This window comes from Toxorhynchites rutilus, chromosome 3, assembly GCF_029784135.1.
Source record: "Toxorhynchites rutilus septentrionalis strain SRP chromosome 3, ASM2978413v1, whole genome shotgun sequence".
Classification (NCBI taxonomy): Eukaryota; Metazoa; Arthropoda; class Insecta; order Diptera; family Culicidae; genus Toxorhynchites; species Toxorhynchites rutilus.
In genome coordinates, this window is record NC_073746.1 from 178,957,553 (window position 1) to 178,985,317 (window position 27,765).

At 37.1% G+C, this 27,765-nt stretch overlaps 1 protein-coding gene across 12 annotated transcripts in view; it reads right to left on the reverse strand.

Moving 5' to 3' along the window:
• The window catches only part of LOC129780044 (dual oxidase), a 172,530-nt gene that overhangs the window by 103,017 nt on the left and 41,748 nt on the right, over positions 1 to 27,765 (reverse strand). For 2 of the 12 annotated variants that reach the window (XM_055787918.1, XM_055787920.1), the window contains exon 2: positions 15,486 to 15,675. In XM_055787918.1, coding sequence (XP_055643893.1) covers positions 15,486 to 15,576 — 91 coding nt within the window. In that variant the 5' untranslated portion in view covers positions 15,577 to 15,675. Of the gene's footprint in view, positions 1 to 15,485; positions 15,676 to 15,712; positions 16,035 to 27,765 lie in introns of those variants that run through there. The other 10 variants (XM_055787921.1, XM_055787923.1, XM_055787917.1 and 7 more) reach the window with 9 other exon arrangements.

The window sequence follows — 27,765 nt, forward strand, 5'->3', positions numbered from 1 at the left end:
TGTAATTTTTTAAATTTTCACCATAAAAATATATTTGTGAATATTTTTTTTTAAGTCAAATGAAAAAGAAGGCTCAATTGTATCCAAAAATCAAATTAATTTCGCGATAAAGTACCATTTTGAGTAATGAGACACTGTTTAATGGCCACTAAAGCTTAAGTGTGAAATTTGAGACAAAACGGTAGTAACAAGTCACTCACACATCTCAATAAAATATGATTTTTTGTCGAAGACGTCAATTTACTATATTCTATAGTTTCTGGAATGTATAGCATTTTCGTATGAAGACATTTGTGTGGGTAAATTCGCACGTTTGTTAAGAACATGACATGTTTATAAAAAAGCACAACATGTCAATCGTGATAATATACACATATAAAGGTTATGAGTAGAACATTAATAGTAATTTTTCAAAGATAATATGAAAAAGTTGTTGTTAGAAAAACTTTTTCCCTGTAAAAGAACCCATCTTCCGATGAATGGATGACTTGTTGAGAATTGTATGGACTATTCATATTTTTGTTTTTGAGAATTTTAATAAAGATACATTTTTGAGAAAAATGAATTTCAATTTTCTATTTTTTTTTCCAGTTTAATTAAATAAAATCTTTTGCTATTTTTATGAAAATTTAAACAATTTCATTCATTTTATTCCTTCAGAAAAGTTTTGTTAGTATTATTGTTCCAGAGTTATAATTTTTGTAAAAAGTAAAGAAAAAAACCTTGACAATTTTCAAAAAACACTCTAATTCTTTTTTTGAAGATTTCGAGTATGCAAAGTTGCTCAAATGATCAATGTATTTACATCCACAACATTTCCCTGCAAACTGAGATGGTGCTGCCAATGGCCAGTCGAGTTGGCATGAAATTCGTTATAGGGGTAGTGGGGGTGATGTGGTCACGTGGAGTAAAGTGGTCACCTGTTTGTTTGGTAGTATATTTATTGACTATTGACACCGTATTGATAGTCACCTTATGTTTTAAGAATTTCATGACTTTTGAGTCACCCTGTACTACAGTGGAGCTGTCGCATGTCAAGATATAATATAAATAAAAACAAAAAAAAGCTCATTCGGCCGTAGTTTTGTGCGTTTCGAATTTAAGGAATTTCTAGTGAAATTTAGTTCATTTGACCTGATATTTGCGACAAATCAACAGTTTTTACGACTGTTCACATATTCTAGGGGAGGTGAACAGATATTTTGTTCAATTTCAGCGATTATTTCGCATTTCGTTGTTTGGGGGGCAAAATGGTCAGTGCAGGATTACTACTAACAACGTTCTGTTTTCGAAAGCTGATATACCTTATCACATGCTGCTCCTAAAGGGGTCCCTTTTGTGGTTTTGACCCAGGAAAAATATGCCACCCCAACCAAAACCAAGCCTCATTTTAAAAACGTTATGTGTTGCCTACTACATTTTTGTACGTATGAGAACAGGTGACCACTTTACCTCCTCACTAAAAAAAATGTTCGATTTTTCAACCTTTTTTCTAATAATGGGAAATGTACTATTTTAAATTTTCATAATAAAAACCGCTTACTATCTTGAACTACAATAAGTGGAGCTACAATATTCTTCGAAGAACGGGAATTTTAGTTGTGTGTGGACACAGGAAACGGGCATATTCCTTAGGGTGACCACATTCCCTCCAGTTCCCCTACCCCTCTTACTCACGATGCATCGCCACATGTGCGAAATCGATTCTCAAATCAGGAGAGAAGAAGCAAGCATATTCCATAGCACATAGCCTATAGGGGAAATACGATTAAAATGAACAGGGTTGGTAAAATGAACCGGTGCTCAAATTCCGATAATTAAACTAAAAACCAGTTGATACTTCTTGATTATCCCGTTCTAAGAACATATGAAGCTATTTAAGATACCCTGTTTTGCATGAAGCTGTCAAATTTGGAAAAAAATAAATAAAACAGAAATTTCTCTCACGATACTCATTCGGATGTAATTTTGCGTGCAACGTATTTAAGGATTTTCCCCTGAAATTTTAGTTATTCGACTTGATATCTTCAACAAATTATCAGTTAGGACGACTGTTCACATTTTCGATTAGAGGTAAACAGATATTTCGTTTGATTTCAGCGATTGACTCGCATTCGAAATTACGTTGTTGTTTGGGGCAAAATGAGCCACCGCCGGATAAAGACTTACAATGTTATATTTCTGGAGCTGATATACCTTATCATATGTTGCCCTTCGAGGTGTTCCTTTTATGACTTTGACCCTGGGAAAATATGCCACCCCAAACAAAACCAAACCCCAATATGTGAAGCGTAATGTGTTTCTTACTACGTTTTGTACGTATGAAAAAATTCTAATTACTTCTCTGCACTGAATAGGTGGATAGGTCCAGATTATCTCATGAATATACAGTAAGTGAAATTTAATGCGACATTTGCGATACGTTTAATTGGACATTTTTTTTCTTTAATTGGACATTTTTGTAAACATCGAGTTCGGGGCCAAATTTTGACCCCACACTGAAGGTCGCCACCAGACGTCAACACTGTACCACTCTCATGTGCAATGTCCAATTACATGTCAAAATCGCTTCCAATGCGGCACTGAGTGGTCCCTCGACATGTCGCATTAAATGTAAATTACTGTACCTACTGTAGGGTCCGATCCCTCGGTGAGTCACACCTGAATACAATAACATTACTACCAAGTGCGAAAAAAGAAACACGATTATCTGACAGATAGTAAGTGAGTGTGAAACGGTGCGGTCGTGCTACTGTATCGCGGTGTGAAATAATTAGTAGTGAACCGTCAAATATAAACTGTGTTAAACGAACGAACGAACTAAACGAAGTGCAATTATTATTTGTCCGAAACAGGGGATCCCAACACCTACCACCCAAACTAGCGTTGGCTGAAAACATTTCATATACCATTTCGTGTGCTGGAGGGTCAAATGTGCAAATAATGAGCTGTTTCAAAAGCTTAAAAATGATTTGTATGTATGCGAGCAGACATCTCTTTCTGTTTTCTTTTCTCATTTCATTTGAGATTGTGCCTAAAAAAAGTCTATACGACGTCATTGGGGATCGAACCAAGGCCGGCTGGAATGCAAAGCTATTCCCATATAGTTGCCAGTGCTTCTATATAAAAGCGCGATAATATTAAACCTCATCATAAAATGAAGCTGGAAAGTGTTTCTTAAGAGGATAATGAAGAACATGAACGAGAATATACAGGTCAGACTCGATTATATGTAATCGCAATTTCACTTTCAACTTTAATTTTGGAATCCAATACATAATCGAATCACATAAAAACTATTTTTCTATAAATGTTTGACATTCATACATTAATGAAAAAATTGTTTTCTTGAGATTCGATTATATATAGGATTTGAAAATAATTGTTGAAAAAAAATGGTTGACTACATATTATCGAGTCCGACCTGTATCTTTCTCTGTCTGGGCCGTGTATTTGGACAACTATATGAGTAGCTTTCATATGCTTTCATTTAAATGTGTCTCCTGTTTCGCTCGCTAATATTGGCTCTAGCATATATATATATATATATATATATATATATATATATATATATATATATATATATATATATATATATTATTTTTTATTTTTTTATAGAGACTTTGCCTAATGTGGCATTCGCCTCTGAGCATATATATTATACAAATGATATACACGTATTGGGGAGTAGAACATTTTCTGTTATTTTTCGGCTCATGTAATAAATCGGGATGCCATAACATGTGCTGAAAATTAACTTTGGTTGTACTTTCTCAATAATGATTCAAACAAATTTGGACATGAAACAACGTATAAATCTAACCCTTTTAACATTTAACCACCAGGTGATCATTTCAACCGCACACTGAAAAAATGATTGATTTTACAATTTTTTGACGTAGAACTACGTTTTTAGGAAGGGTGCCAAATCAGAAAACAGGTCACGTTTTTGTGAAATAAAGTGAACGTTAATAACTATTTTCACAGCGAACAAACTCTGATACATTGCATAGCAATGGAATCGGAAAAAAGATTCGTTTGATATACTATACAGTACAATCCACTAATACCTAAACAGTTTAAATTATTGAAAACTGGAAGCATTCTCATTTTCCCATACATTTGTTCTGCCGATTAGTGTACATTCCCGAACAGAGCTGTCAATAACGAGCAACTGATATATTCGTTTCTGCCCGTTTTCAACATATTTGGTTTAAATAAGCCATCCGCGATTTGAAGCCACACCACTTTTCGTTAGGTGGTCATCGAAGCAACTAGATTGCCGCATACCATCACGCGGGAGAGGATTGTTTTCTTGTCGGGTGAAGGAGGAGTATGGAATAGAGTTTCTTCCCACAAGGGCCCTTCTCAGGGCTAGAGGCGGAAACCTAAAATAGAATAGAATGAAAACACAGATGCGAGTGAGCTAGCATAATCCAACGAGCGGATATCATTCATGCATCCAATGCTGATTCCACACACATAAAAAAACACAGAGCTCGATACAAGGAAAGGAAGCCCTCTGTTTCGAGGTGTGCTACGACAAAGAAAAGTAGCATACGAGATTTTTTTTGTGCTAGTGCGGATATGGAAGAGTACTCAGAATTTTGGAATATAGATATGCACTGCATTTATTTAGATAAACGTATATTTCATGAAAGTATGCTTTCAAATTCCAGAAGGGGAACCTTCCTGTTGCATGTTGTAGGGTTCGATCTCATCTCAAGTGGAATATAGGAGCAAAAGGGTTCATAGTTTGTGATAGATATCTGAGTGGGAAGGAGAAAGTCTGATGCGAGTTGAACCAAAGAAACGAGAAGTGCTGATAGCTTTCGACTCTACTCGACTTTTTCGAGTCTACTGAAGTAATAAAAAATTAAATAGCTAAAAAGATATTACAAAAATTTCGATGCATTCTAAAATAATATCCGAAGTGATAAACAAGTGGATTGAATAATAGAATTCCGTAGTTCTACGTCGAAAACCCGCGTCGACAACCCAATACAATGTTTTTTTTCTTTTAAAGAAATATGTACTATTTTTATTTTTTATAATTGGTAGATCACACCATTGAGGAAAAGGCGAGTTCCTTCGGCTGAAGGAGGCCTGGATTGATAGCTCAGGATTTTGGAATGTGGCTTGCACTGGAGAATTAAAGAATACACTTTGGAATACTTCTAACTAAAATACAACTGGATTTATTGTCGCGATCTTTAACATTTGAATGTTGGAATTGGAATGGTAAACTTTGGATGTACAGAAGAAAAAATACAGATGAGTGAGATTTTGAACACCTCTGGTATAGATTAAAATGTGGCAACACTGGTTGCATGTTGCATTGTAAAGCATATGTGCGGCGAGTAAAATTGGAAAAGCATACCTATTTTATTCGCTACATTGTTTACTTGTTTTACTATTTCCATCATATATGTCTTGGGTTGGGGATATTTCCTTTTAATTTGTGTATTTGAAATCGAAACCATTCATTAATGCAAGAGATATTGACGTTTAAAATCTAGACACTTTTCTACACGAAACATTGAAATAGTTCATTTAAACATAAAAACGGTCCGGTTATGGTCGCTATTTTCGGGCGATTTTTTGTGACACTTTTCCTGTGCGATGTATGAAAAAGAACCCATTTAACACGTTAAGCCCCACACTGTTCTTGCTGTGTTCTCCATTCAACCCGCATCAAGAGCGTTTGCACAATGTAAGTGTCGGTTCCAGCTCCCAAAGATATTTATTGTATGAAAAAAAGCCATATTTTTTTTATTGTCTTACTTTGTAACTATCAGTCCCAGTGATCATCGCTTTCCTAACAAAAAAGCGGGACTTAACGCGTTAATGAAGTTATCGGCCATTTATTTTTATTTTTTTCTTTGAAACGATTTCATCTCCCTACACAGGTACTGTGTAAATCAATTGCCAGTCTTATGCTTGCTTATTTTAAGCAATAAGCTATAATAAGCGCGGTTGGAAAATAGTGGAAAAGTGAAAAGTGTATAAATTCGAGTTGGTACCACTGTAGATAAAATCAAGGTTCATTTCCGATTATTGGAAAAGTACATCAATCATACTCGATACTAGTATTTGACGAATATGTCTTATGCGTTTAAAAAAATCGAACTCACATTTAAATGTAAAGCTTCAATGGCACTTCGTTTGCACTACAGAATACGAACGGCGGCTAATTCGTTCATAGAATCTCGTTTTTCGTCCCCGATGAATGTGCTCTCTGCTATGTATATACTGTTTTAGGAAACTTTATGCTAATTTGCCAGCTTTTCGGTAGAATGCCGTTATCAAACAAACAAGAAGCAAAATAGCGAGCCGGTTCTGTTTTGTTGACGTTCGATCGGCCGCCGAAAAATTGGCTCTGGTTTAAACCTACACAGAAATACAGAAATAGTTGTTCGATTATTTTACGCAGGATACACATGAAGAAATCATGGCATGGTTAAGCCATCGGTGCAAAACCTTTCAGCATAAATCAGTTACGCAGACGGTTTGTAGTCGCTCAACCTTGGTTTAGTGTTTTTGAGACAGACTGACAGAGAGAGAGTCGACCTCGGTGCTCTGTGTGGGAACGACGATGATGATGATGATGATGCGAAATCAGCGATTTGAGTAGATTTATTTGATTTTTGTGTAAAACAATGAATGACTATCCGTGTGAGTTTGTTTGTTTTCTATTTTAAGTGGTACTGTTGTCGTTCAACAGCAATCAAAATTATAGCAGCACACACAGGGGGGTGAAACGAACTAGACTCTGCTTAACTTCCAACAGCGGCATTTTTCGCAACACAAAACAAAACCTTGTGTTTACGCACCCATGAGAGTTAAAAATCTCGAAAATAGTATGTAGATGGTTGACTCATAAAAACGTCACCATTAATTGGGGAGTCGTGTGCTATGATTTGGGGTACACACACTTTTTTCAACGTGAACATATACAGCCATTCCATGTGAAACCGATATAGTGGCTCTCAAATTTTCTTCAAATGTGGTAATTTTGTTCTTTATCGCAAAACATTAGACTCGTATTTCTTATTTTTTTTTTAGGGTGCCCATTTCCAAGTTAGGGTGGTCCGAAAAATCTATTTTTTTCCTTTTTTAAAATATTATTTTTAAAAAGTATGCATATCGCGCTGGTGTGATCGATGTGCAGTATCACCCTGATGTCGTGTATAGACGACGCTCGTAGCGAAAGGGTTAAGTCCGATTGAACAGATATTTTGCATAGGGTGTTTTTTCGAGGTGGTGAACATGTTTATGGGGTAACTTTTTGAAATTCAACTCACGATAAAAGCAAGCCTCACGTTACTCTTGCAGTGGCCACAAGCTAATCCTGGGATATGTATAAAGAAGTAGAACCTGCGAAGAAGTTGAGTGAAATGACGAAGCCCCCAAAACATGAGTAAATATGAAGGAAAACTGAGTTGAAACGGAAAGAAAAATAAATCTAAACATTAGCTAAATCGAGAAAGCAGGATAAACGGATGAATCAGAAGGAAAAACTTGAAGAACTGAAAAAGGCAAAAATAGCAATCCGCGAATCAAGAAAGCGAATTTGGTACAAAAGGATTATGACGAAATAGATTTAACTATGTAACAAAAATTAAGAATCAAGATTAAAGCTCTGTGAATAAGCTTGAATTATTTTATTACTCCGAACACCAAATAACTTGAATTCTCGCGTAACTTTTGAAAAGGTCCTAAGTAACAAATGTAAACAAATCGAGTTAACGGATGTGCACTATTAGTTCTCAATCATTGAATGCATTGGGAAAACAATCGTTCAAGTATCTATCCTTTTCACTTTTTTTTTGCCGATACAAGAAAATGTCCAATGTACAGATTCGAATGTTTAAACACTCGACTGTTACTTCGGACGCCACTTCCCTCCGACGCTCGATACGTCCGAAGTAACAAAGCAGTCAAAACAACATGAAGTCGCACGTCGGTCATTTTGAGTTTTTTGTTTTTTTCGGATGTTGATATGGTTTTTGTTTCAATGCGACCAGTGATAACAGTAATGATCTGCTTTTAGCACGAAGTTCAAGTATTTAGATCGATGCTCAGTAGTTATTTCCAAATTCTCATCGTGCAACGTTATTTGTCCAATGTACAAAGCGGTCAGTCAAAACGTCCAATGTAACATTTTTCGCTCGGAGGCTTCAATCTCAAACTAAAATCACATAACAATTGGTTTTGCAGAGTTATTAGCGACTGCTAATGTTAAAAATAGTGATAAAGATCGATTCTGTTTGAAACAATTCGCGGAACAATATTCCGATCTTCAACTTCGTTTTTCTCGAGTTGATATGAATGTTTCATAGGACCTTTCCAAAATTTACGCGAGAATTCAAATATATGATTATCATTTAAGTAATATAGCCCTTACGGTATGTTTACCCATGAAGCACATAACGAAACATCAATAAACAACAAGCATTTTGGGGGAAAATAAGGGAAGGGGTAAATGCTTGCAAATATCACAAAACTCTTTTGAAAATTATTTCAATTCAATTAAAAAAACAAGTGGTGAAAAACAAATGTAGAACTCTATTACAAGTTTACCAGCCATCAATAGTTGTAGACAAGACAGGCCTAGCCGATGTTAATCTAACATGTTTGATCATATTATTGCATTCATAACTGTACTGAAATATAAATTGAGCTTAAAACCCGAAGAAACGTTATGCAGAGTGTCCAGAATTCGAATTCTCTCTGTCCGAAGTATGATTCTTATTTGCTTCAATTGAGAAACATTGTTGTTCGATATTTTTAAATTTTTAAATCAAATAGGTACCAGAGCAGAAAGCCTCAGAATTATGCTCTGAATTATTAAAAATATCAAACAAATAATACCTGTGCGTAATGTTTAGATTTGTTTTCTGCATATAGCACCTTAAGCGTCTGAAATATCATTCAGAACGGTAGTTTATTTCCGCGAATTATTTGCCCCCGATAGCAAGTACCATTTTTAAGCAAAGGGAAAATGTGGATCACGATTTCAAATTGACCTCCTAAAACATTGTTGCGTTGCCAAATTCAGAACACAACAGAACTCCGATGATTCATGGAAAACTCTCATCTTGTTCAAAGTGAATATTTAATTTTATGAGGAAGCTCCCGCAATTATCTGTTAGTTCTAATCTCATTAAAAAAAAACAGACAACAGCTACATCACCCTTGTTCATCATCCAAAGTCATACACAAACCCCTCACATCAACATTGTATGAACCCTTTTTAGCGTCTATTAAGTGACTTCAAGACGATAAATAAATGACTTCACTCACAACTCCACATTAAAATGAAATCAATGACCACGGCACGTGACTTAATGACCGAAGCAGTAAAACGGCAAATGTTTCCTATAATTACTGCGTCGTGCCTAAAAGTTTGCTCACGGGCTCTGCTGCTAAGTTCGCTGGTTCAAATCAGTAGAAAATTGTATATCTGGTTGCCGATAATGCTAACACATAAACGCAGCGTGTGTAAATGTATATCGATTATAGAATAAATGCTATTCGTCTTGATTCAGCAAGGCGTACAACATAATGTATCTTTTATAAGTAGCGTGCGGCGCACTTAAACGAGTGCGACTTGCAACAACAAAAAAAAACGTAGAAACAAGTCACTTAACTGAACTGCAAAACACTTACTGTGAACTAGAATAAAATTCGTGACCACTTGATTGCCGATCACATCCCTCTCCGCCATTAAAAACAATTATTAATGGTGATGGTTCAAATTGGTACAAAAAACAGCTTCGAAAAAAGAAACACAATTCTCCACTTGTCGTCTTATGTTTGCCACAATGAGTGCGACAGCCTTACTCAGCAGATTTTTGATTTTGATTTGATTTATGATTAACCTACTTGAGGTGAGAATCAAGAACGGCCGGTGATCGGCGCATCGAACAGAAAACGCTACTGAAGTTGGTGCAGAGGGGGCCCAATGGCCGGCACGAAAGAGTCTGCTGTTGCAAGCGTGATGAAGCGAGAGGTAAACTATTCACAGCTAACGCGCTATAAAATATACAAATATGGACACCTGAATGTGCTTCTTCGTTCCTACACACAACCTCTTTGATGGATGATGAAGTTAATTGCGATGAGTACGTTTCCGAAACACACATAGGCACCCCCCGCCGATTGCCGGGGGTATGTTGGGTTAGCATTGCGCTGGGGGCCTCCGTAGAAAAGTGAATAACCGAGTTCCGGCTGGATTCACAGTTATGTAACAGTCAATCTCCGTCTACGGATTTGAACAGAATCAGCAATTGTGGTGCGCGACAATGCATAGTGGCCGAAGAATAAAATTAACAAACATTTGGCGACTTTAGTACGAAAAAATATTCAAAACCAGCTGAATGGTAATTGACAAATAAAATGAATACAATGATTTCCATTGAAAACGAACGCAAGATTGATGATAGAGTGATATGATTACAAGATATGAAAGTAACAGATAACCACAAACAATTACCGCAAACATTCCTTTTTTATGTCATTTTTTTTTTTGATTACGGACATTAGCGAAAATTCAGTGCTTCTTAAAAGACTTGTACATACGATACATACAATCTCTGATTTTGCACTTCTTCCTTCTCCGAATAATCAAGGGTTCACATCACTCGCCGTAACTTTCATTTAGTAGATTTTCATCGAAATGAAATAATTCGATATCGCAACTTCATAGGAATTAAAATATAGCTTCTTAATATCTTAATTCTTATGAATCACCTAGCTTTCTCTAGTCGGTGTGGCATAGTCTTGGTTGTACATCCTGTCAAATATATACCGAGAATTTGTGTTTTCAAAGAAAATGCTTTATTTATTATCTAAATTTTTATTATCGCCTTCAAAATGGGCCTCTTATGAAGCAATACACTTATTCCAACGAACAATCCAGTCATCGAAACACGTTGTATGGCTGTATGCAGGAATTGCCTTCAGTTCCCACAACTAATTCGTTTTCATGTCTTCCATGCTGTCATAACGGGTCCCACGGAGCGGTAATTTGAATTTCGAAAAGAAAAAATCACACGGAGGCATATCTGAAGAGTATGGTGTCACTCGTGCCACTTTAGGTAAAAAATTCGCTCATAATGATCGATCGATGAGCTGGTGCATCATCGTGGTGCAAAATCCAAGTGTTATTCTTCCACAAATCTGGCCGTTTGTCACGAATTTCCTCTCTCAAACGCCAAGATTATACTCTTCATTAATCGTTTGTCCCTCCAAATGGGCAACAAAAATCCTAACCATATCAAAAATCGCCTAGCAAAAAATAGTTATTCTCAATGACGCTATAAACAAACTAAATTACAGATCACACTCAAAATTAACATTAAGACCACTAACAGTAGAACCAACCTAAAAAAAGGAAAAAAAATCAGATGGGAGATTTGAAATTACAAACTCCTGGTATCTATTTCATTTATTTTAAGTTTTTTGGTATGATTAGTATAGTCAGATTTGGGAACAACTGCAAAAAGAATTCGTTCAAGCGTCCTTCAACACATGATTGCGAAACCACTAGTATGCATCGAGCGATTTTCCACATGGAAACGATTGTTGAAAGCACACACAACACGCGGAACGCAAGGACGCAACACTTTTGGTTCTTACAAAATTAAAAAAGGTTGGTAAATTTACGTTTTAATCGACCGGTTTCGGGCTCGATGCTGCCCATCTACGGGACGATATCCGGCTGATTACAACACAAAGAAACAGCTTTGTACTGGTATAGTACACGTCAAGTAAGATGAAGTCACTGGATGTTTTGTTTGGTCAAGTTGAATAAATTCGATGTAATCGGAGCTTCAAACTCATTCATAAATGGCGACTCAGCAGTGTGAATGTGCATGGATTCCCATGCATATGGATGGGAGGTGTAGTGTATTCGCCATACCTTGTGTATACGACATTGTACACCTTCACAAGCAAGATTTAAAACATGCTCACCTATAAAGAGTGACATTGCTCTTCTGATGACAGACATTGGTGGACAGTGACGAGAGACATTCAACGTACGAGCTACGGATTCTACAGGAGGCCTTCCTGATCCACTTATTGAGTCTCGCGTTGCCCCAGTCAATTTCATGATTGAGCCCCGTAGAGTGAGCTGCTACACTCGATTCGTTGGGTCGCTTATTTTCCACGGTGTTTCTATGCTCCCTCAAATGTACCTTTAGCTTCCGACGGGTTTGGCCAATGTACACCGCCGTGCAAAATTTACACGGAATTTCGTAAATACCGGACTTTTCGTCCGGCGGGATCTTATCCTTGAGAGAACACAGAAGGTCTTTCAGCGTATGAGCGCTCTTGTAGGCTGTTTGGAACCCGTGTTGTTTAAGGACTTCTTGAATAGCATTTGTCATTCTCGGGTAGAACGGAAGGCTGATCCTCTGAATCTCCTCTTTCTGCGGTTGAAGTGGGGTTTTGGCGGTGTTTTTTCTTTCAAGTTTCCGGAGAATCTTGTTTATAAAGCCTTCGTTGTAACCTTTCAAGAGAGGAGCCTCGTAGATTGTCATCCCTTCTGCTTCAAATTCACGGTTTTCCATCGGAATGTTGAAAAGACGATGTGACATCGAATGAAATGCAGCTTGCTTTTGTGCTCCGAAATGGTTGGTGTCGGATGTTATATACCGGGTCCGTTGAGGTCGGCTTTCGGCAGATGCCATATTTCAAGGTATTATCCTTTTTCTTGTGATCATAGGATCCAAGTAAGGGAGTTTTCCATCCGACTCTTTCTCAACCGTGAATTTATCCAAGCTATGTCGAGAATTCAGAGTCAGAGTCAGAGTCTGCTGCAGATAGCGCTCTTTTACAGTAGCAAAAATATCATCCACATAGCGCCACCAAACACGGGGGAAAAGCTTTTCTTTTTGGAGGTCTACTTCGAAATCGCTCATGAAAACTTCAGCTAAACGTGGAGAAAGTTTGCTGCCCATGCTTAGTCCAACCGTTTGTTGATAATACTTTCCTCTGAACGTGAAGTAGTTTTGATTCATACACACTTTTGCTACAGCTACTGTAAGGTACGCTTCGATGTGGTTTGGCTCGGTGGCGTACCAAATGCCTACGTAGACTGTAGATGCTTCAATAACCGGTACGTTTGGAAACAGCGCAATGACGTCAAACGAAACGAGTATTTCGCCTCTCCGCATTTCGAAGTTTTTCAGTTTGTCCACCAGATTTAAGAAAAGCTGTTCCCCCGTGTTTGGTTGCGCTATGTCGATGATATTTTTGCTACTGTAAAAGAGCGCTATCTGCCGCAGACTCTGACTCTGTTGAATTTACGACATAGCTCGAATAAATTCACGGTTGAGAAAAAGTCGGATGGAAAACTCCCTTTCTTGGATCTTATGATCACAAGAAAAGAGGATACTACTTTGAAATATGGCATCTACCGAAAGCCGACCTCCACGGACCCGGTATATAACATCCGACACCAACCATTCGGAGCACAAAAGCAAGCTGCTTTTCATTCTATGTCACATCGTCTTTTCAACATTCCGATGGAAAACCGTGAATTTGAAGCAGAAAGGAAGAAAATCCACGAGACTGCTCTCTTGAATGGTTACAACGAAGGCTTCATGAACAAGATCCTCCGGAAACAAGAAACAAAAAACCAAAACGCTACCACACTTCAACCGCGGAAAGAGGAGATTCGGAGGATCAGCCTTCCGTTCTACCCGAAAGTGACAAATGCCATTCAAGTCCTTAAACAGCACAGGTCCAAACAGCCTATAAGAGCGCTCACACAGAGAGACCTTCTGTGTTCTCTTAAGGATAAGATCCCACCGGACTTAGATCCCGTAGTCCGGTTTTTACGAAATTCAGTGTAAATTTTGCCCGGCGGTGTACATTGGCCAAACCCGTCGGAAGCTAAAGGTACGTTTGAGGGAGCATAGAAACACCGTGGAAAATAAGCGACCCAACAAATCGAGTGTAGCAGCTCACTCTACGGGGCTCAATCAGGAAATTGACTGGGACAACGCGAGACTCAAAAAGTGGATCAGAAAGGCCTCCCATCCAAATGCATGGGAATCGATGTACATTCACACTGCTGAGCAGCCGCTTATGAATGAGTTTGAAGCTCCGATTACATCGAATTCAGTGAGTGACGAACCTACATAGATTTCACCTTGATGCACAAAGCCATCAAAACCCAACCCTGAATCGATGGAATGGAGTTCTTTTTTTACGGTATAATAACAGTTCGGCAGAAAAGTTCATAAAGTTGACGTCTAGATGGCGCCTCTTGCAACAATCTACTTGACTATCACAAAGCACCATCTTTCAATGGATACGGGTCAAAAATTGACAGCAATCGGTCGATTGGTTCGTGAGACATAGCATTGAGAGTGAAGCTACTTTTGTTATTGTGAAAAAAAAAGGAAAAATCAAAAATCAATGAAAACGATGGCAAATTGCATGAATTGGGCTTCGAATTGCTTCCGCATTCACCGTATTCTCCAGATCTGGTCCCCAGCGACTATTTTCTGTTCGCAAACCTGAAGAGAATGCTCGCTGGCAAGAAATTTAAGAAAGAAATATAAAAAAGAAATGTTTTTGAAAAACCGAAAGAGTACTATAAAAACGGTATCGAAAAGTTGCAAGATCGCTAAAATCGCTGTATTGCCCTCGAAGGCAATTATGTTGAATAATAAAATAGAATTTTGCAAAAAAAAAATAATTTTACTGTGTTACAGTATAAACTTTTCAGCTGAACTGTTATAAACAATCATCTATTTCATTCAACACATTGGGAGCAATCTCTGCTTGTTTCTTGGCATTCACATTTCTCGAAAGAATGCGAAAATTAATTAATTTTTGTTCAAATAACATTTGACTATAAACATTTTCGTGGTTTGCTGCTTGCAAATATCATGCTGTGATTTATCTGAGTAGTTTTTTTTAATTTACATGTGATGTGATAAATATGTCACTTTCCAATACGTCGAACAAACGAGCAGAAAAGTGTGAAAATAAACACGAATTTAGCAATCCATATTTGCCTCAAGACAACAAAATGTTTCTATTGGACGCCATATCCATTAAGCATCATATTCAATTAATATTGACAAGGGTATACAATATAATTAAATGTAAATATCCTTACACTCAACCTATTGATGTTCGTCTCTCATATATATTGCAAATGCGTACAGCACCGAAATCTTATTATTCGCAATAGCTACATGGCTTGATCTTGAACACCCAATCAACGGACCAATGGACCAATAGACGATGCCACTGCCACTGATTTTCGGTAATTGATTAATAGCTTTCACCCGAAGATTGAGTGGCTCTGGTCGGTACAATCGATGTCAGAATAATTAATCGATTGCTCACATGCAATCGTTAATCATCCATTTAACGAGACGGTGTGGTGCTCATGAGAGCGAGATAGGCTGTTGGAAAAAGGCATGCGATTCAGTCGTAAATAATATTTGAGTACTTACCATTGCCACCATTACTCTTTTGGGTCAACACCACAGACGATACGAGACACAGCAGCACGAGATCCACGAATGGCCGATGAAAGATGCTCATTTTATTCCTCGCGTTGATTTTCACTTTCTTATCATTTAGTTATCATCTAGATTAAATCTATATCACTTGAATGAACACGAAAAATATCACCAGTTGCTGCTAATAACACGAAAACAGTGAAAAAAAACTGAAATACTTGATTTTTACTCCGCCACCTTTTGCCTTCTCTTCCGTACACGGTCAAATGATCATTCCCTTTCACTTTTTCAGGCTACGGAATTCACCAAACCTGCCCACCACTTCACTGCGAATGCTCCACATCAACGATCTTGTTTTATTGCCACAAAAAATATATATATAATCAAAAACCAGTGCTACTTCAATCGTTCATGAACGCGCGAAACGCTAGCCTTTTGTGGGTTTGTAATTATTATGAATATATTCATTTGAAAACTACAAAGTATATGGTGATCTACAAATTGGCGACGTCAATGCGTACAATAAGAAAAAAACGTTCTGTCAAAAGTTGAAAACTTGTATTATCTGGAGCACAAACACACACATACACACACACTGGAACTGATCAGATGGTTGTTCCAGTCGTTAAATCAATAGGATCCTGACAGCTTTCGTTAAGCGACGATGTTGTGCACAATAACGTCGGATTTTCTCATGAAAAAATTGTTTATAGTAATTGTAATTGTTTACGCGTCCATGCCTAGCTCGTTCAGGTTGGGTAGTTACAGTCAGTGCCAGCTCAAAATATGTCAATAGAATGGTTTCGAGTAGCTTTAAGCACAACTTTGAGTAATCAATATTGTCACCATCCCCTTGAGAATATATTTATATTTCTTTATTGATTCAAGCAATAACATTGTGCTCTTCACTCATAATTTATAGAAAGTTTGAGTTTCAATTAGAATGTTGTCCCGTATTACCCCGAAACTCACATAGACTCAAATATATCAGTTATATGCATATGAATCCGGTGCTTTTTTCATAAAAACTACAAGTTCACTGTTTTTGAATGGTTTCAAATATTTTCCCAAAGTAATGGCCATTCGATACAGCACATTTTCCCATTTTCCAGGCTGTATATAAATGCCTCATCTCTAAATCAGCAGCCAGTTAAATACTTTAATTTCATTTTTCACCTTACCATATAACATGCTCGATATCATGATATCCTGAACTACAATTACATAAACTGTTAATAGCAAGACGATATATGATTAAAACGTGAATTGAGCATGAATTGATTGTACAACAACCTGAATATCAATCAAATAAAATCTCTATCTACATTTCACCTTTTGAGTCAGACTCTCGTCAAATCTTTGGGGAGAAGTAAAGAGTAAAACCATTCAAGATTATTTCAAGATCATCCCTTCATTGATTCTGCCAATTGATAAATACCTATCATATGCAAATGGAAAATAATTCATAATACGCATCGACTCACACTGTGAGCTAGCGCTCGGATTGTAGCCAAAAATATTGCTCGTTGTGTTGGAGTGGATAACGACTGGCTGATAAAATCGTAATAACATACCCATCCAATTGTCAAGTTGTTAACTATTTTTACTATATTTACTTTGCATGTTTTAAGCAGAAAAAATGCTGGATAAATATCCTGTCTAATGGTACTGCACAAAACATATATCGCAATAACAATTTTGCGTAAAATGCGTTTGAAATCCGTCAATGAATCGCTACATGCCTCATTTCAATTTCGTAGCGACCCCCCTATATAGAAATCAAAGACGTAGTCTTACTTCAAAAGCTTCGGATAAATTTGACATGTGAAGAGAAGCAAGCAAGCACTTTAAATGTAAGAAAATGTAAGTTTTTCAATCGTGGTTTTAAGGCCTCGAACCACCTCATATAAATCGAGGTGTTCATCAGTCATTGAGGTCCTGTGATTGAGGGTAGTTTTAGGGTATTCCCAAGCCAAGTGTGATCTTACGTCTTGTGAAGAAGTTTGAGGAATCCGGCAGTGTTCTCGATAACAAGGCTGGCAAATGTGGCGCCAAACGAACAAAAGCGCCCGCGCCAATCCCCGCACCAGTCTCGCTCGTTTAGCTCATGCGAAATTTTCCAAAGTTTGTGTGCGCTACATCACATGTTTTACGTTAAAACTAATTTCGTTTTCTGCTGGCCTCAATACATAGTAGGACACTTCGATATCATAGCTTGGCATCACTGCATGTATTTTTCTACCAATTACAATTTATCACTGCCCGAAATGCTCCGAAAAGTTTTTATGTCTGGATTATTTTAATAGAAGACATTTTACGAGTTTAAAATAATGTTATAAAAAAAGTAATTTCGAAAAAATAAATTGTTTTATTAAGATGTTTATCGATATTTTACTCGTTTACCTTGAGATGGGGCCGCGTGAGCAGTACTGCACACGGGTAGTTTTTACCCTTATATGGCAGATGGGAATGAAATTTTATGCTAGATGGGTTCCTGGTATCCTGGAATCAAAAATTGGGCCATCTAGGTTTTTACGAACTTTTAGGCCAAAACACCATGACCGTCAAAATGTTAAAACGTGTTATCGAAAAAAAGGTGGTCACATCAAAAATATCCTTAAATAAGCTTTATTTTCGTTTTTTAAAAATAAAAATTGGTTCACTTTTGTAGAAGTTATTAAAATTTGTTGCGTGAGCGTTCAATCTGAAAGACTCTGTATGAGAACACACAAAGCTCCCAGCTGACCTGTTGTAGTCCACCTGCAATTATAACGTTCTTATCTTCACGGAAACTTGGCTCAAGACCAACATTCATAGGCCAACATTGATTGATCTTCTGATCGGAATCCGCCAATCATATATAGACTCACTTAACGCTTTCGTCGCACAACGCGACGTTTCTGAGTTTCTTGCGGGACTCGACTTGCGGGTAAATCATTAAAAGATCAAACTTAGTTTGTAGGCAACTATTACATGATCTAGCTTTTGCCAAAGTCATATAATATGAGTTTCGCAAAAAACTGCAGTACAAACCATCCGTACTATAAATTAATAAAAAAGTATAGTATAAACAATATAATAATATGGTCATAATTTTATTATTTTTTTACATATCCCATAGTGACTATAGTTGGGTGACTATTCTATCGAATTCCTTTTAAAAATCCTATTCAATTTGAACGAGGAAAGTGTCATCCATGTCACCCATGACGGGGCGACGAACATGTTAAACGATCCAATGACTAAACCGATTATGTTGCTCCTAAACATTGTTCTACCGCTCATCAACAACGTCAATTGCACTTTTCAATCAGAAAGTTCTCAATTTTGCGAACTGTTATTGTTGATCATATTGGGAAACTTATGTTTGAAGAACTACGTGCAACGATTTGCTGATGCTGACCTTGATTTGAAGGATTTTGAAGGCTTCCTGATGAAGCCCGAGGATGTTTACGTTGGTATAGATTCAGAGGAAGCTGAAAAAGCATCGGATAGCTTGGAGCCGACCTTCAATGCGATTTGGCGTGACTTCTACATTGAACTCGTGAAAAACTTACATTCCAAAGGGATTTGATTTCAGCGAACCGGTTATCAAAACTGCGACCTTGATGAACCCTCAAAATTTTGTCAAGCTACCGAACCCTAATGGTTTGATGCGCCAATTTCCTCAGTTCGTTGAAGCAGGTAATAGACAAGGCTTGGATGAAGAATTCAGGCTACTCAAGAAGAATTATCTGGGACAAAAATTTAGTGACTTAGATATAACATGGTCCCAGCTGGTGCACCCGTGGCCGAGTAGTTAGCGTCTCACATTATCATGCCGGGTGTTCGGGTTCGATTCCCGTTCTGGCCGGGGGATTTTTTCATCAAAGAAATTTCCTTCGACTTGCATTGTGGTCACGCGGATTCTAGAGCTTGCCCCTCGGAATACATTCAAGACGTGTTATTTGGCTTAAGAAATCTCAACTAAAGTATTAATAAATGACGCTAGTTAATGCATACGTTGAGACGGCAAAAGTTCCACAGGGAACCGCCATTCAAGAAGAAGAAGATGGTCCCAGCTGTTGGATGGCGTGATAAGAATGTTTTGTATCCATTCCTAGGGTTGTTTGGAAGATACTTTTTGATAACATTCATCAGCGTGTGTTGAGCGAATATTTTCGCTTTACAATGCCAACAAAACAAAGTCCAGAAATCTGTTGGCACCCTCAATTAAAGACTATATTTTTAAAGCGAAGAACTATGTATCGGCTCAAGGAGGAGCTTCTAGGATGAAATTGACGAAAATTTTGAAGGCAAAACCACGTAGAAACATCATACAATTCAGAGGATTATGGGAAAACTTGTTTTACGATCTATTTTTTTGTTGTAGTATCAATACAACAAATACAACAATAAACCTTAAATTTTCACCTTTATTTTCATTTTTTCTCTTAATTTTTGGATACAGATACAGAGCAACCCTGCCTTGGTTACTTCTTACCCTTAGTACCAGGGTTGCTAGGTGTATTGAACAGAAATCTAGATGTTGGGAAATCAAAAGTTTGGATTTGTGTGGATTTTTGTCAAACCGACATTTTTATTATTTGATTGGGAATTTTATTGAAAATTTTCACTAGAACAACGTTTGATGTTTGAGTAAGCGGATACAGTTTGCTGACTAACAATGACAATGAAATACCTTTCTCAAGGCAGGTTTGGAGTTTGGATTGAGTTTGTCCAGAAGAGAACTAGAACTAGAACTGCAAAATTTCAAGTCTCTATAATTCAACACAATCAATCAATCAACATTTTTACATCTGATGTGTGAAACATGGTTTAACAGTTATTCCTTTTCATCATATATCGACGCATTTTACTTAGACTCTTATACGCATCTTACCTAGACACGGTTAGTTCTGGCTAGAACTTTACCCCAAAACATGACTACAAATAGACTGAAAATCAACATTGCGCAGCTCTTTGAGTTCTACATTAATTGGCTGAATCATATCACTGCGACTTTTTTTTCTGTATTATAGTGATTTTCAACACATTTTGGCTGGTTCGTCACTTTTAACTTCCATTTTTGGAAGAATGTCGGGAGTGAGAATTGAACTCGTGTCCTTGAGCGTGAGAGGTACGGATGTTACCACTACGCCAGATCGCCTCCTCACTGCGACTTAGATTAAGATAATTTTCAGTAAGCGGTAGAATAGTTTGATATTTTCTTCTGTTGACATTGGGCGGATTCAGCATGGTCAGATTTACCATAACCGAATCGTTGAAGTTGAAGTTGAAGCATTACATTAGCCTTAAATTCGTTGAGTCGATCTATAGAAAATTTTCCATTATTTCCTCCCATTTTTTCAGATCTTTAGCGTTTGCATGAACTCATTTTTGAAAAAAATATCCAACAGCGTGCGGAAAAGTCGTGAAAGTGCTCGAATAAAGAATCCTAGCTCCGGACTCTTACTTTGAAACAGCTTGTTAATGTTGTTAATCATCTTGAGTATGTATAACAAAAAGTGTCAAATAAATTTTAGTCAACGGATCGTTCAATGTTTTGTAAATGGCTACCACTTTGGCGTTCTCAACATGATTCATATTTTTCACAAATTCCATGTAGATTCGGAGTGGTTCATATCTGTCAAGCACCCTTTGCACCACTGCTTATAGTTCCATCCAGTCGCGCATGGATGCAGCATTTTCAATTTTTTTTTTTTTTTTTTTTCAAGATTTTTCTGAATCTCATCACACTTAATCACACTTACTATGACAATGACTGCAGCTAAGATAACAGTTCGGCTGAAAAGTTTATAAGGTAACACAGTAAAACTATTTTTTTTGCAAAATTCAATTTTATTATCCAACATAATTTCCTTCGAGGGCGATTATAGCGATCTTGCAACTTTTCGATACCATTTTTATAGTACTCTTTCGGTTTTTCCAAAATTGGCCTCAGTTTCGGTAATCACTTCATCATCGGTCCTAAATTTCTTGCCAGCGAGCACTCTTTAGGTCTGCGAACAGAAAATAGTCGCTGGGGGCCAGATCCGGAGAATACGGTGTATGCGGAAGCAATTCGAAGCCCAATTCATGCAATTTTGCCATCTTTTTGATTGATTTGTGATTTTTTCATTTTTTTCACAATAACAGAAGTTGCTTCACTCTCAATTTATTTATTATTCGAAACCATCCGACAATAAGTCTTAATGGTAAAAAAAAGTAACTTATATTGGGAAAAGCCACCTTGAGCAAACGTTAAATTCGAACTCAAAGCGGCATAAAAACCCAATATCTTTTCATAATGGTATACAAAATAAAATGACATAAAAACTAGGCGAATAACAAAGATGTATAACAATTATGACAATACTATACTACGCATACATTTCACAGTTGCACACAAAATATTCTAAAAGGACAATAAATTTCCACGACGATTATATTCTAACGCCATCTGACGAATAGGTTCTTGAAGACCATAATTAGTGCGATGCGCATCAACCCGTAGCAGATGTTGGTTCCGTCGAGGCCAAAGAGGGCAGTACAGCTGAAGTCGCGACAGAACAGCAGGGCAATCAAAGCATCCCGATAGGATTTTATGGACGGTCTTAACGGTAATATCCTTGCGTCGCTGCTCGAGAGGAGCTATTCCAACTAGCTGACAAAGATCCTCATAAGGTGGCAAATTATCATAATTTCTCCAAGGCAGCATGCGGCAAATTCTACGAATGAAGCACTTTTGTATCCTTTCAAATCGAAGTATCCAGTACTCATAATGCAGATTCCAAACAACACAGCTTGTCTCAAGGATGGAACGAACTAATGAGCAATAGAGAGTTCGTAAAGTGCCGGGATCGCAAAATTCTCTACCGATTCGAAAGATTGTTCCGAGCTGACGGTACGCTTTATTGATGATGAATGTATAATGTTGTCTAAACGACATTGGACTGTCCAAAACAACACCTAGGTCCGTCGCGTTATCACTTCGCTGGAGTAACGAGCCATTAATGTTGTAATCGAAAACTATTGGTTGTTTTTTTCGGGTAAAACTGATAACAGTGCATTTCTGAATGCTGATTGTCATATGATTAAAGCTGCAATGCCGTAACACACGAACCAATCGACCGATTGCTGTCAAATTTTGACTCGTATCCATTGAAAGATGGTGCTTTGTGATAGTCAAGTAGATTTTTGCAAGAGGCGCCATCTAGACGTCAACCCTATGAACTTTTCAGCCGAACTGTTATGTTAATCGACCAGAATTATGTCGAAGCACGGAAGTTCTCACCCAATCCACCATCACTACTTCAGTCTAAGATTTTGGAGGTTGAACTAAATTAAATCTCAACTGAACTAGATTCAGAGTGTTTAATTACTTAATTGTAAGTATCATACAGGACCCACGCGAAAATTGACCATATCAATGAGCATGTCATTTCCTTGAGCAACCACTTAGTCGGTTTACACATGTTAGGCTTCTATTATAAAATGATGCCACACCTCACTTCATAGAAAAATTATCATCACATAACTGCAATGTTCTCATTACATAAACGATACATATTCAAAACCGCGCATGTTAGCCGTAACGAATTAGCATATGAAACAAGGATCGTTGAAGATAATAAGAGCAATTTATCACATTATTATTTGCATCGTTAGCAAACATTTCGGAAACCTTAAATAAGGATAACATCACTTAATCACACTCTATTCATACTTTGAACCAACACTGTCTATATCACCTTGCGCGGATAAAATATCGTTCACTTTCAAGAAAAGTTTAAACTGTGTGGCACACCAAGTTCCGCTCCAATCCGCTCCGCTTGCCTCACCGTGGCCCTCGGTGCCACACGGGGTGTTTGTAGCAGCCGTTCATGCATATCTAGGGTAATGTATACCAAGGCCATATGATGACACAAAGTCATGGGCTTTCAAGTCTCGAAAAAGCAAAATTCGGTACCCGCCCTTCTTGCGCGAGTATGCATAAAAACCAGTTGCATTTTAATCGTCGACGGGTCGAGCTCTGGAATTCACCATCGGTAGACAAACTCCGAAACTCGGACCGAAATAACCTGAAAAAGAGGAGAGAAAAAAATTATGGTGAAACCAGATTGAACGAAAATCGCGCTAAAAATAAAGCTTTCGTGCGAAAATAAAACGACAAATGAATTCAAATAAAGTGTATTCGCGGCCCGGCCCTGCTGGAGATGTTGATCCAATGGGCAGTACGCGGTCACAATAAATTGTGAACTACTGAAATGAATGAAAAAAAAGACACAACCAGAAAGCAATAACCAAGCAAAGAAGACACATTTAAAATTTTAATGAAGTTTGTAATGTTTTGATATGTGCAAGAAGACTTCCGTTGGGGTGCAACTCTTGAAATTTGTTGCCTTATTTCTAAGTTATTCACCCGTAACGACCTTTTTTTCTCTAAAAATAAATTCTGACGTCGTCGAAATCGCTTCCAGAGTTAGAGAATTTCACGTTTCAATTTAATCTCCACCAAATAATGACTGTGAATAATCCAAACCGGGCAACTGATTCATAGCAGGAAGTTGAACTTATCAAGAGCAAGGATAAACTAATTTAAATACGTATGACTCAACGCACTGATTAGCCCTGGGCAACATAATGCAGTAGCAAGTGTGAGTCTCTGCGTTGGGTCTGGACCAGCGAGGTCGTTTCGGTTTAAAGCAAAACATTTCATGTGTTCACGACATCATCCCCATTGATTCAATCAACAGGAAACCTAGCTGAGTGCTGATCTAGATGCCAGTCATCCTTCCGTTTTCGTGACATACAAACAATGTTAATAGACTATGGACGCATTATAACATACCTTAAATTAACAACAGATTCTGATGCATGCATTCAGGACATGAGTTGGCACGATTAGCCTATCCAAAGAACGTGCAGAGGGTTATGTGATGAAATTTTTATTCGTATCTTAAGTAGACAGACCAAACGTACCGCTTTGAACGGAACAGTACCGGTTTTTCGACCATTTTTGATCGATTCGTCTTTTTGTCGATTTCTACCGTATTTAGAGATCAGTTAATGGGTTCATACATTCATTGCTCTTGTTGAACGAGACCGTGAATGAATTTTGATGATTTGCATTCCAATCGAATCGGAAATTCTTTAATTTTTTAAGGTAATTTATAAATTACGGTTCCCTAACCCATAAATTATTTAAATTAAAGAAAATTGGAAGAATACACATTTTCCTATCGCGTTCTTGTGAGTCTTGTGAGTCTTTCGAATAACCTTTCTGAAGGCCGAGTGTTTGGTTGAGTTTTCCAAATTGGTCTTTTTCAAGGCTAGAGGCGAATGAGCTGATGCATTTAATAGCCTCTATAATTCAAAACATCATCATTCAAGTCGTCTCAGTCCAGTTATCAAGCAGCAGTCTTTCTCAATGCTGATGTCACACACAATGGCTTTGCTCGATTCTTAGAAAGAATGAATGATAGATATCGCACTGTGTGGTGTTATTTTGTTCGGTGGGGGGCACCGCGTCGATTTGCATGCCGTCTGGTGAAGAGTATCTCAGTATTTTGCATCACATCGTATTCGAATCTGCACTTCGAAAGCAAAATATTGAAATCACAAAAATCTATAAATATGAGTACCTACATGTAAGTCCATCTTAGTCAAGATTTGTCGATGCATGTCGTTGGCTGTCAGCGAAAACTCTCTAAATATTGTTTCCATTTTGCTATTGTGTTGAATAACTTTTTTCGCCACAGAACGCATCTTCAGAATATGCAAGAAGTAAGCACAGTGTAGAGCAAAATCAAGACAGAAGACGACTCGTTTTAGGAGTTGGCAGCACCATCTCAGATAGTAGTGAAACGTTGTGGGTGTTGAGGCATGGGTCATTTAAGCAACTTTGCATACTTGAAATATTCGAAAAATAATTAGACTACTTTTTGACAAAAGAAAAAAAAATTTTCTCAATTTTTTACAAAAATTCATAATTTAAAAATTATTATACCTTCAAAATTATAGTCAAACTACGAAATGTAGAAAACTGTTTAAATTTTCACAAAAAAATACCAAAAATTTTTTGGAAAACAAAATTTCGCTGACAAAAAAGTTATTTTAAAAATTAAAATTCATTTTTCTCAAAAACGTATTTTTTTTAAATTCCCAAAAAATATATGTGTTAATAGCCCTTAAAATTTCCAACAAGTCGTCCACACATCGGAAGATGGGCACTTTTACAGGGAAAAAGTTTTTTCGAATAACAACTTTTTCATGTTTTCTTTGAAAAAATACAACTTATCCTAATTTTGTTTAAAGTCAAGATAGCGATATAGTGTATTCGACAAAGTTTTAGACCTTGTTAAAATATGAACTTTTGTCGAAGACATCAACTTTCTGTCGTTTGTAGTTTTTGGAATATAGGTCATTTTTGTATGAAGACTCCTGAAAAAAATAATGTTTTGCTCGTAACATTTTTGTGTGTGAATTCTCACGTTTGACATGTTCTTGACATGTTTCTAAATAGAGAAAAGTTAACAAAGCATGTACATTGCTAGAAGATACTGAAAATCTACTTAGATATTCGAGAAGTTCAGTATTCCAGTTTCAGTGCTCTAGACAGCGAGCAATCAAAAGTATTTGTTGACGCTGAGAATTAATTTAAAAATCTACTCAAATCGCTTCGCGATCCTCGTTCAGTGAATGCATTCATTTATCGGCCCTTGTGTATGTGTATCAAAGAGTTTTATTTATTGAATTTCTTTAATTTTTTGTGCTCGCCGGCAATAATTTCGTAGTTCTATGTTAACAGCGCGGTCATGTCTTGAACATCACCCTTCCTCATTTATCTTTTTTTTTATTAGCGGCCCGCAGCACCATGACTAACACGTGTTTGTGGTCCCTATGGTAAAAAGGTAGAGTACCGCTGGTCTAGGAGGGTCGTATTCATGAATGTGTAGAGATTCGAAACAGTATTTGTAAACAGACTTCCTGTTCGGATAGATGGAAAAACTAGAAAATAGGGTTATATCTTGAAGTTGTATTCGAATCAATTCTCTATGGATGGATGGATGGAAAGCTTCAACCTGAAAGTTATTCTTGTTAGTGTGTGAGTGGATGAGTAAAAGTATGGAATTATTTATATAAGGATACACATGAAATTTATATAAGGATACACATGAAATTCGATGCATCTTGATTATTCGTCCATCTTCGTGAACACAGCTCGCATGTATTTGCTACAACGTATCCGAAAGATTACGTTGTAGCATGTTCCATGTTCGGGAACACATTCCGATTACAACTAATGCAAGCATCGTCAATGAGTTAGATTGTAATGATATCACGAGTTTGCTTTCATATCAATTTTTGAGCTATTGAAACAAGTTTTAAGTGAGTAACAATCATATAACTCTTAGACATTTTATCAATCGAGTAGAGTGATAAACATCGTTTAGCGAGAAAAGAATTATTAATGCTCAAAGAAGGAATCGATTCCTCCTCGGAAATACCCAGCGCAAATAATACCCCCTTCCCGACAGTTGGAATCATCGATCAATTGCAGCATTCGTGAAAATTTAATAATAGAAGTGCTGCTTTCACCAAGCAATGTGATATGATTGATGATGATGATTTGATATTATGAAATATTCTCTACCCCATATTAAACATTTTGGTAACAACTTGGTGTGATTTCATCTCTTCGAGATAACTTCTTTTCGAAAACACTTAAAAAATACATCCGATTACTTCGACGTGTTTTATTGGAATGAACATTTTTGACAATTCAATTTGACGTTATTGCGAAAGTGTTATTTTGACAATTATAGCTGGCTTTTATAGCCTTTTCATGTTGATCAGGGTAAGTATATTTTTTTTACTAATCCGTTTATTTTTACAGGCTCAGTTACATAGGTTTAAAGGAACCAGACTCTTAACTATATTTTTATTAAATATATTACTATCTTTCCTTAATTGTGTGGTTAATAAAAAAAAGGAACCGATTACTCGGGGTCGACTCGAGTTTAGAAGGGTGACACAGCGGTAAGTATATGTTTGGTAAGTATTTGTGTTATTTGTGCTTATGTACATTTTATAATTCATTTTATTTTTTTTTATTTTTCAAGTTTTATTTTGGTGTCATCACATTTCATATTCTCCGCTATCGAATCCACCTATGACACCATTTGTACGCAATCGGTGCCGAATTATCGATACTTCTTTTTTCGCTCAAAGCTCCGTTCAATCCGGCGGCAGAATGGAAACGAGATTGGGAGAGAAGAGCATAATA